The sequence below is a fragment of the Leucopleurus acutus genome (genome assembly GCF_964270905.1).
Source record: "Leucopleurus acutus genome assembly, chromosome: 7".
NCBI classification, from domain to species: Eukaryota; Metazoa; Chordata; class Mammalia; order Artiodactyla; family Delphinidae; genus Leucopleurus; species Leucopleurus acutus.
The window spans coordinates 106,221,942-106,234,267 of record NC_139150.1 but is presented as its reverse complement, the minus strand read 5'-3'; the positions used below and the strand labels follow the sequence as shown (position 1 = coordinate 106,234,267).

General features: G+C 35.8%; 1 protein-coding gene across 9 annotated transcripts in view; it reads right to left on the bottom strand.

The window, feature by feature from the left end:
- HMBOX1 (homeobox containing 1) overlaps positions 1-12,326 on the bottom strand; it is a 178,141-nt gene that overhangs the window by 92,418 nt on the left and 73,397 nt on the right. For all 9 annotated transcript variants that reach the window (XM_082842632.1, XM_082842637.1, XM_082842634.1 and 6 more), the window contains exon 2: positions 2,065-2,144. In XM_082842632.1, coding sequence (XP_082698758.1) covers positions 2,065-2,087 — 23 coding nt within the window. In that variant the 5' untranslated portion in view covers positions 2,088-2,144. The remainder of the gene's footprint in view (positions 1-2,064; positions 2,145-12,326) is intronic.

Here is a 12,326-nt window from a genome sequence, read left to right as displayed (position 1 = left end):
ACTCAGGCCAACAGTAATTGAAAATGATGTGAGAAGAATTTTGACACTGTAATAACACAGACAATGTCTGAAGCATAAAAGAACAATTAAATTCAGGAATTATGCCTCAGTTCATAAACTGACATTCTAAAAGACCATACTATTCGACCATAATAGTAAACGTATTTTACAATAAATTTTACCCCACTTGGATATGTAAACCCTTCTTGGATAAGGCCCGAGGTCCAGAACATACTTTCTTAAACTAAATCCTATAATCATGAAGGTTAAAGCATTCACAAATGATTAATCTTGAAATCATATGTGCAAAAATGACACAACTACCTTACCTGTAAATCATCAACAGATAATAAGACCTTATTGGATAACACAGCATTTTCTTCAGCTTGACTGCTGTCTTTATCTTTTTATCTAGAATGACTAGGCAAAATATGGTCTAGTCATGTATTAGTTTTGTTTGTCATACATGGTATTTATTCCATGATGATTTAACACATTATTGCATCAGTCATAATATTAACCAACTAAAGATGTACTAAGGCCCTTCTTACTATTTATGGCACATTACACACACAATTATTATTACCATCAAAGAAGAGGCAATTTTAAAGTAAGAAAATGACAAGAGTGAGAATAAGTAAGAAATGAAGATTTGCTGGGGATTGAGCTTCACAGTATGGTAAAATGATTCTATAATTCAAACCAATGGCAGAACTGACTAACGCAGAGAAGAGAGACTATGACTACAGATAATAGTATAAAAATGTTCTTTTCATAATAAAAAGATTTTGAGAAAAATAAGATTATATTCAATTTACGATCATACTTTAATAGCTATTTTTAAATTACCACTAATTAAGGTTGAGATTTTTAAATTACAGCCACCTTATACACATTTGGGAAAATAAAATCCTAGTGTTGATAAAAACATGCAAGTTTACAGAGGGAGATATAAATTAGGTGTGCAATCAGAGAACAGGAGACCAGTTAGACAAAAATCATTCAACTAACACTTATTGAGTGACCCCTATGTGTCAGACCATGTACAAGGCAGAGAGGATGCAACAAGGAACAAATTAGGCAAAAATTCCTGGCCTCATGATGCTTAATTACATTCTAATGGCTATAGAAAATAGCCATTAACAAATAAATTGTATTTTTTAAAAAAGGGAAACTCAGGCCCAAAGCAAACACAGTGCCTTCCCTTTCCCAAGGACACAGCTACTTAGCAGCAACTCAGGCTACAGTTCACACCACCTGGCCTATTCCAGAGACTTTTAGATACATGATAAAGCCAATGAGAGAAGAAAAAAGTTTAACAAAAAACCTAAATAACAAGGAAAATCTATCTTAATGTCTACTTACTGGATTATAGAACTGTCAACCAAAACAGAAGGAATTTAATTGAAATATTGGTTGACCCAAATTTTAGAAAATGCTTACGCTAAAGGCACTCTGCACTAGACTCTAAAGATGTACTTAATGAGCTAATAGATACTTTATCTACTCTAGAATACTTTTATTCAGAGGCCTATTAATATGAACTAGTGGTTACAGCTCATGTCCTAGCACAAAAAAAACTCTCTACATAATACCACCATCCAATTTGTATTTTTTGCCAGACTCCAAAGAAAGTCTACCAGCTACATTAGCTAATAAACTTAACTACATTATCATCCCCAGTAGGTAAAGAAAATGGCTAAGGTGTTTAGTAGTTTGCATACAAAAGGCAGCATTAAGGTAGCATTCTTCCAATATTCTGCTTGTCACAAGGTATTTAATACCAGCCATCTGTTTCACAAATTTCTAGGCTATTAAGCAGTTTAAAATTATATGTAATTTTATGTTCAATTGAAAATTAATGTTAGACTTCAAACTTGAAACAGAAATGGTAAAAGAGAAAGTTGATAGATTTGAAAATTCATTCCTTACCACATAACTATGAAAAAATTCTTTCAACTCTACAAACGCCTGCTGTCATTTGTGGATCATAATCATAATGATTTTTAAATTTTATTAAAACAATTGAGAGGATGAAAATTAAGAGAAGAATTAGATACTTACACCACTGGAAAGGAACTGAGCATACTTTACATGAGGTGAATCAATATCTTTTCTAGAGATGATCAGCGTTATTTATCATTCTGTGGAATAAAGACAGAAAATTCAGAAATAGTTTTTAATCAAGTATTGAACAAAAATTTTAATTATATACTTAAGGATTAACAGTTAACATCGGATACTCGTGATTTTAAAATTATTTTGTAATTCTGAAAGGAAACATTGGTTTGAAGGAAAATTTTAAAAATAGAAAAATGCTTTTGATAGCTTTCAAAATCATTCACTTGGAAAAAGTAATAAAAATCATACCCCTGAAGCTTAATCTGTTACCAGACACCACTGAGGGAAACAGATTTAAACATGCAATGGAATGTATATATATACACACACTGTAGTGACATTCAAGATAACTTGTTGATAATAACATCAATGCATTTATGTAGAATCCTATAAACAAAAACCACACCACAGCATGATTGCAGCTAACAGTCTTAACTGTGGGGTAAATCCTGGGGTCTAGTTCCAAGTCTATTACTTATTTTACTGCTAGCCAAATCTTCAGTGACTGAATTTCTCTAAGTCTCAATCTCCGCATCTATAAAACAGGGATAATAGATAACTACTTCAAAACGCTACAAGAATTTAAAACATTTTTTAAATGGTGGTGATGAAGCACTTCACCAACTATCAAGTAGCAGAGACTATTAATACCAGTTTAAAAAAGACACCAATACCCATGTCGATTCCTGAACAGAGTGTAAGTTAATAATGGAGTGAGTCTAGTACTTCTGTCTTCTGATTAGCATTCTACTACTTTATTCAGCATTCAGACACTGTGACCCCTTTCCATTCAGACATAGATCTGAACAAAAAGTGAAATCTACCATTCACAGTTTAGGAGCTAAAGATCATGTATTACTGACTGAACTTATTAGCAGTTTCAAACCATAATCTATAGAGGCAGCTATTTCCATGAACTCAAAGTTAATATTATAAATTAGACAAAAGTTAAAAATGTTGATGTCAAAAACTCTCTCATTAAAATACACATTCAGCACTGAATTATATAAAGCAAGACCAAAGTGTCTAACAGTGACTAATGATATATGTGAAATGTACAGGGTAAAGTTAGAAATCTTTCATATTTCATATCCTAAATTGTAGCTTTAATGAAGTTCCTGCTGTAGTTAATTTTATTGCTGACTTAAGAAACACTGGTCCTAAAAGGTAGATATAAAATACAAAGAAAATCTACTGAAAATATTGTTGATTACATTTCCTAGACAAAATAGCAACACCAAGCCACAAAACTGATTACTGGTCAATACACGTTTTTTCCACTCTTGCTCAAATGCAGTTAAAATATACTAAGTATTTACTTGCCCTGACATAGGCACAAGGTCATAATATGAGTAAGATATGGTCCCAGCAGTGTAGAACCTTATTAAACTATGGGGAAGGGTCAAATAAAAATCACACACACACACATCCTTCTAATAAAAGGCATAATGTGATAAGTCTAAAAATTCAAGGTCTATGAGAATAACAATCTAGAAATTAATTTAGGTCACAGAGAACTGGGAAGACTTCTTCAAGTGAGATCTCAGCTGTTATCTGAAGTTTAGAATAAGACTTCCACCAAACCAAAGTGTGAAGGGAGGTTAGAATCAGTGGAGGAAAGAATCAGGGAGAAGGAACAATTAAAAGAGATTATGAAGGATGATTAGGGAATAAGTAGACCTGTGTTGTTGGCCTTTAACATGTATGTATGAGAAGACAGGTAGAAAGGGAGGACTTCCATTATCTATGGAGGGCTGGTAAATGCCTTGCAGTAATTCTGACCTTTATTCTGTAAGAATGCGAATGATGCTACAGCTGAATCAGACAATCTAGGAAGTAAATCACCAAAGACCCTCATTTCACAGATGAGGAAACTGAGATTAAGACACTGATACAGACCTGTATAACTGCAAATCACTGAATTCATGTCATTTATATTTCAGATATAAATGGGCTAAAAATATTCTATAAAAATAAAATATTCTAAGAACAGAAGACCAAGCAAGCATGGTGCTATGAGTTCTCTACTCTCAGGTTCAACGTCACAGAGCCCTCCTAGCATAAGAGACAGATTTTTTTTAAACTGACAGATTAAAAATGTATATTAAAATCACACCCATTAGAATGGCTATAATCAAGAAACAGAAAATAACAAGGATTGGCACAGATGTGGATAAAATAAAAGCTTTGTGTGCTGCCGATGAAAATGTGTAATGGTGGTGCCACTATGAAAAATACAATAGTATGGCAGTTCCTCAAAACAATTAAACACAGATTACCATAAGATCCGCAATTCTACTTCTGGGTGTATACCCAGAAGAAGTGAAAGCAGGGACTCGAAAATATATTTGTACACCCAAGTTTATAGCAGCATATTCACAAAAGCCAAAAGGTGGAAACAAACTCAAACGTCCATCGATGGTTGAATGGCTAAACAAAATGTGGTACACACATAACATATAAGGGAATATTATTCAGCCTTAAAAAACAAGGAAATTCTGACATAGTAACATGGATGAACCCTGAAGGCATTACACTAAGTGAAACAAGACAGTCACAAAAGGTCAAATACTGTACAATTCCACTTTTAAGAGGTATTTAGAGTCATCAAATTCAAATAGAAAGTAGAATGGTGCTTGAATGGGGCTGTGGAAGGGGGAGTTATTGTTTAATGGTACAAAGTTTCAGTTTGGGAAGATGAAAAAGTTCTAGAGATGGATGACAGTGATGGTTGTACAACAATGTTTACTGTGCTTAATGTCACTGAACTGTATGCTTAAAAATGGTTAAAATGGTAAATTTTATATTATGTATATTTTATTACTGCAAAAAGTAGAGTATTATAATAAAAGAAAATGTACATTAAAAGGTATCAGGGATGAAAGTTCAAGGATGCTGAATCATATTTAAGCACCCAGCTATAAAAAGCAAGTAAGTTATAAAAGATAAAAAATCAGCTCCTCATTGGACTTCTAATCTGTTATACTTTAAAAAAAGAGAAAGAAAGAGTTGAATAACATTCACAGGGGACAAGGAGAAAAGAATTCCATACCAACAAAACTTACACTTTGATATATGAAAAAAATTGCAAATATGCAAGAATTGAGAGAGTATATTTTCTCAGTTACCCCAACTGAGAAAAATAATTGAGAAAGGGTTCTAAATAAGAAAAAATAAACCAGAATAGAGACATGGTAACAGGGAAGATGATGAGAAAGGGTAATATAAGCAACGAATCTTTCAGTTTATATCATGTAATATACATTTAGATAATAACCGAATATCTAAGAATGTATAACTTACATGATAAATAAGGACTCTTGAAACAAAGGACTTTATCCCCAAAGAAATTTTAATAGATATCTATTCAAGATGTACTAAACAATCTATTCAAAATAAAAGAGTTTTAGGCTGGGGAGATGGAGGGAGGCAGAAGTAAAAGTACTCCCAAGATCTGAAAGAAGAGAACGAGGGGAAAACAGAAGAGAGGCAGAAAATAAAAGTACTCTAAAGGTCTCATCTTTTCATGGTCAAGAAGACACCTGGGAGAAAAATGCGCATCTTTTTGGGGAAAATAGTATTTTGTTTTAATTTATTTTGTTTTCTGCAAAAAAATGCAGAGAAACATGTTATCAATCGAGGTATAATTTCAAGGTCAAAAGTATTGAGTGGGGACTTCCCTGGTGGCGCAGTGGGTAGGAATCCACCTGCCAATGCAGGGGACACGGGTTCGAGCCCTGGTCTGGGAAGATCCCACATGCCACGGAGCAACTAAGCCCGTGTGCCACAACTACTAAGCCTGCACTCTAGAGCCCGCGAGCCACACCTACTGAGCCTGCGCGCCTAGAGCCTGTGCTCCGCAACAACAGAAGCCACTGCAGTGAGAAGCCTGTACACGGAAACAACTGCTTGCTGCAACTACAGAAAGCCCATGAGCAGCAATGAGGACCCAACGCAGCCAAATACATAAATTAATTAAATAAATTTGAGGTAAAAAAAGTATCGAGTAGGATAAAGATTATACAATTGTAAAATATACAGTTTATGACCAATATGAGTTATAAAGTTGTATATACCAAATAACACAGCAGGTAATAAAGCAAAACTTAATAGAGCTTTAATAATTTTATTTTTAAAGATACAAATACACTCACTGATGTGTATAAAATTGATGACTAATAAGGACCTGCTGTATAAAAAATAAATAAAATTCAAAAATTTTTAAAAAGCAAAGAAAAAAAGATACAAATATACTGAGTTATTTCCGTATACCTTGTAGAAGAGATAAATATAGTTCCAAAAAACAAAAAACAGAAATTATATTAACAATAAACTAATTTCAGAGATACATAATATAGAAAATTTAGGAAAAGGTACCAAAAATATTTTGTTTTAAATGACGAGATGACCTAGATAATCTTTGGATCAAAGAAGAAATCAAAAGAGAAATTATGATCTACATAGTAAGCTACAACATAAAATAGCTATGATTTAATAATCATAATAAAAACCCAGGTGACCTAACAAAATTTGTATTCAGAAGTAAATTTATGGCCTTAATAGCTTTTAATATTTTTAAAAGGCAGAGGCGGGGGGGAAACCCAGTAAATAAGAAATTAGAAAAAATACAAACTGTATCAAAATGAACTAGGAAGAAAGGACTAAGTGATACTATTTGACATTAATATAAAGTAAAGAAGTTATAGAAAGCATAAATAAGTCCAAAAGCTAGCTCTCTGAAACATGATTAAAGAATCAGAGAGTCTAATAAGGGGGTGAAAAAAAAAAGAGTGAGAGGGAAAACTCACGATAGTCAAAATGAAAAGAGAAATCATAAGTATAGGAGAGAATTAAGAAAATAAGACAGGGCTTCCCTGGTGGCACAGTGGTTGAGAGTCCACCTGCCGATGCAGGGGACACAGATTCGTGCCCCGGTCTGGGAAGATCCCACATGCCATGGAGCAGCTGGGCCTGTGAGCCACGGCCGCTGAGCCTGCACGTCCGGAGCCTGTGCTCCACGACGGGAGAGACCACAACAGTGAGAGGCCCGTGTACCGCAAAAAAAAAAAAAAAAAAAAGAAAAGAAAATAAGACAAAGCTAAGAAAATACAAATGCAATTTCTTGGCAATTCATTTGAAAACCAAAGAGAAAAATGTTTTCCCAGTAAGACAGAAAATATCAAAATTGACCCAAGAGAAATGAACTGAGTAGAACCAAATAGCACGAATTAAAGGTAATTAAAAATCTACTGAAGGAGGAGGAACTAAGATGGCGGAGTAGAAGGATGTGCTCTCACTCCCTCTTGTGAGAACACAAGAATCACAACTAGCTCCTGGACAATCATCAACAGGAAGACACTGGAACTCACCAAAAAAGATACCCCACATCCAAAGACAAAGGAGAAGCCACAACGAGACGGTAGGAGGGGTGCAATCACAGTAAAATCAAATCCCATAACTGCTAGGTGGGTGACTCACAGACTGGAGAACACATACCACAGAAGTCCACCAACTGGAGGAGTGAAGATTCTGAGCCCCACGTCAGGCTTCCCAACCTGGGGGTCCGGCAACGGGAGGAGGAATTGCTAGAGAACCAGACTTTGAAGCCTAGTAGTATTTCACTACAGGACTTCGACAGGGCTGGGGGAAACAGAGACTCCACTCTTGGAGGGCACACACAAAGTAGTGTGCGCATCGGGACCCAGGGAAAGGAGCAGTGTCCCCAGGGGAAGCTGAACCAGACCTAACTGCTAGTGTTAGAGGGTCTCCTGCAGAGGTGGGGGGTGGCTGTGGCTCGCTGTGGGGACAAGGACACTGACAGCAGAAATTCTGGAAAGTACTCCTTGGCATGAGCCCTCCCAGAGTCTGTCATTAGCCCCACCAAAGAGCCCAGGTAGGCTCCAGTGTTGGGTTGCCTCAGGCCAAACAACCAACAGGGAGGGAACCGAGCCCCACCCATCAACAGTCAAGCAGATTAAAGTTTTACTGAGCTCTGCGCACCAGAGCAACACCCAGATCTACCCACCATCAGTCCCTCCCATCAGGAAACTTGCTCAAGCCTCTTACATAGCCTAATCCACCAGAGGGCAGACAGCAGAAGCAAGAACTACAATCCTGCAGCCTGTGGAACAAAAACCACATTCACAGAAAGATAGACAAGATGAAAAGGCAGAGGGCTATGTACCACATGAAGCAACAAGATAAAGCCCCAGAAAAACAACTAAATGAAGTAGAGATAGGCAACCATCCAGAAAAAGAATTCAGAATAATGAGAGTGAAGATGATCCAGGACCTCGGAAAAAGAATGGAGGCAAAGATCGAGAAGATGCAAGAAATGTTCGACAAAGACCTAGAAGAATTAAAGAACACACAACAGGGATGAACAATACAATAACTGAAATGAAAACTACACTAGAAGGAATCAATAGCAGAATAACTGAGGCAGAAGAACAGGTAAATGACCTGGAACACAGAATGGTGGAGTTCACTGCTGTGGAACAGAATAAAGAAAAAAGAATGAAAAGAAATGAAGACAGCCTAAGAGACCTCTGGGACAACATTAAATGCAAAAACATTCACATTATAGGTGTCCCAGAAGGAGAAGAGAGACAGAAAGGACTAGAGAAAATATTTGAAGAGATTATAGTCGAAAACTTCCCTAACAAAGTCCAGGAAGCACAGCGAGTCCCATACAGGATAAATGCAAGGAGAAACACACTGAGACACACAGTAATCAAACTGGCAAAAATTAAAGACAAAGAAAAATTATCGAAGGCAGCAAGGGAAAAACGACTAATAACATACAAGGGAACTCCCATAAGGTTAACAGCTGATTTCTCAGCAGAAACTCTACAAGCCAGAAGGGAGGGGCATGATATACTTAAAGTGATGAAAGGGAAGAACCTACAACCAAGATTACTCTACCCAGCAAGGAACTCATTCAGATTCGATGGAGAAATCAAAAGCTTTACAGACAAGCAAAAGCTAACAGAATTCAGCACCACCAAACCAGCTCTACAAGAAATGCTGAAGGAACTTCTTTCAGTGGGAAACACAAGAGAAGGACCTACAAAAACAAACCCAAAACAATTAAGAAAATGGTCATAGGAACATACATATCAATAATTACCTTAAACGTGAATGAATTAAATGCTCCAACCGAAAGACACAGACTTGCTGAATGGATACAAAAACAAGACCCATATATATGCTGTCTACAAGAGACCCACTACACACCTAGCGACATATACAGACTGAAAGTGAGGGGATGGAAAAAGATATACCATGCAAATGGAAATCAAAAGAAAGCTGGAGTAGCAATACTCGTATGAGATAAAATAGACTTTAAAATAAAGAATGTTACAAGAGACAAGAACGGACACTACATAATGATCAAGAGATCAATCCAAAAAGAAGATATAACCATTATAAATATATATGCACCCAACATAGGAACACCTCAGTACATAAGGCAACCACTAACAGCTATAAAAGAGGAAATCGACAGTAACACAATAATAGTGGGGGACTTTAACACCTCACTTACACCAATGGACAGATCATCCAAAATGAAAATAAATAAGGAAACAGAAGCTTTAAATGACACAATAGACCAGATAGATTTAATTGATATTTATAGGACATTCCATCCAAAAACAGCAGATTACACTTTCTTCTCAAGTGCGCACAGAACATTCTCCAGGACAGATCACATCTTGGGTCACAAATCAAGCCTCAGTAAATTTAAGAAAACTGAAATCATATCAAGCATCTTTTCTGACCACAACGCTATGAGATTAGAAATGAATTACAGGGAAAAAAACGTAAAAAACAGAAACACATGGAGGCTAAACAATACGTTACTAAATAACCAAGAGATCACTGAAGAAATCAAAGAGGAAATCACAAAATACCTAGAGACAAATGACAATGAAAACACAACGATCCAACATTTATGGGATGCAGCAAAAGCAGTTCTACGAGGGAAGTTTATAGCTATACAAGCCTACCTCAAGAAACAAGAAAAATCTCAAATAAACAATCTAACCTTACACCTAAAGGAACTAGAGAAATAAGAACAAACAAAACCCAAAGTTAGCAGAAGGACAGAAATCATAAAGACCAGAGCAGAAATAAATGAAATAGAAACAAAGAAAACAATAGCAAAGATCAATAAAACTAAAAGCTGGTTCTTTGAGAAGATAAACAAAATTGATAAACCATTAGCCAGACTCACCAAGAAAAAGAGGGAGAGGACTCAAATCAACAAAATTAGAAATAAAAAAGGAGAAGTTACAACAGACACAGCAGAAATACAAAGCATCCTAGGAGACTACTACAAGCAACTCTATGCCAATAAAATGGACAACCTGGAAGAAACGGACAAATTCTTAGACACGTATAACCTCCCAAGACTGAACCAGGAAGAAATAGAAAATATAACAGACCAATCACAAGTAATGAAATTGAAACTGTGATTAAAAATCTTCTAGCAAAGTCCAGAACCAGATGGCTTCACAGGTGAATTCTGTCAAACATTTAGAGAAGAGCTAACACCCATCCTTCTCAAACTCTTCCAAAACTTGCAGAGGAAGGAACACTCCCAAACTCATTCTATGAGGCCACCATCACCCTGATACCAAAACCAGACAAACATACTACAAAAAAAGAAAATTACAGACCAATATCACTGATGAATATAGATGCAAAAATCCTCAACAAAATACTAGCAAACAGACTCCAACAACACATTAAAAGGATCATACACCATGATCAAGTGGGATTTATCCCAGGGATGCAAGGATTCTTCAATATGTGCAAATCAATGTGATACACCATATTAACAAATTAAATGAGAAAAACCATACGATCATCTCAACAGATGCAGAAAAAGCTTCTGACAAAATTCAACACCCATTTATGATAAAAACTCTCCAGAAAGTGGGCATAGAGGGAACCGACCTCAACATAATAAAGGCCATATACGACAAACCCACAGCAAACATCATTGTCAATGGTGAAAAACTGAAAGCATTTCCTCTAAGATCAGGAACAAGACAAGGATGTCCACTCTCACCACTATTATTCAACATAGTTTTGGAAGTCCTAGCCACGGCAATCAGAGAAGAAAAAGAAATAAAAGGAAAACAAATTGGAAAAGAAGTAAAACTGTCACTGTTTGCAGATGACATGATACTATACATACAGAATCCTAAAGATGCCACCAGACAACTACTAGAGCTAATCAATGAATTTGGTAAAGTTGCAGGATACAAAATTAATGCACAGAAATCTCTTGCATTCCTATACACTAATAATGAAAAATCTGAAAAAGAAATTAAGGAAACTCCCATTTACCACTGCAACATAAAGAATAAAATACCTAGGAATAAACCTACCTAGGAAGACAAAAGACCTGTATGTAGAAAACTATAAGACACTGATGAAAGAAATTAAAGATGATACCAACAGATGGAGAGATATACCATGTTCTTGGATTGGAAGAATTAATATTGTGAAAATGACTATACTCCCCAAAGCAATCTACAGATTCAATGCAATCCCTATCAAATGACCAATGGCATTTTTTACAGAACTAGAACAAAAAATCTTAAAATTTGTATAGAGACACAAAAGACCCCGAGTACCCAAAGCAGTCTTGAGGGAAAAAAATGGAGCTGGAGGAATCAGGCTCCCTGACTTCAGACTATACTACAAAGCTACAGTAATCAAGACAATATGGTACTGGCACAAAAATAGAAACATAGATCAATGGAACAAAATAGAAAGCCCAGAGATAAACGCACACACCTATGGTCAACTAATCTATGACAAAGGAGGCAAGGATATACAATGGAGAAAAGACAGTCTCTTCAATAAGTGGTGCTGGGAAAACTGGACAGCTACATGTAAAAGAATGAAATTAGAACACTCCCTAACAGCATACACAAAAATAAACTCAAAATGGATTCAAGAGCTAAATGTAAGACCGGACACTATAAAACTCTTAGAGGAAAACATAGGAAGAACACTCTTTGACATAAATCACAGCAAGATCTTTTTTGATCCACCTCCTAGAATAATGGAAATAAAAACAAAAATAAACAAATGGAACCTAATGAAACTTAAAAGCTTTTGCACAGCAAAGGAAACCATACACAAGACGAAAAAACAACCCTCAGAATGGGAGAAAATATTTGCAAATG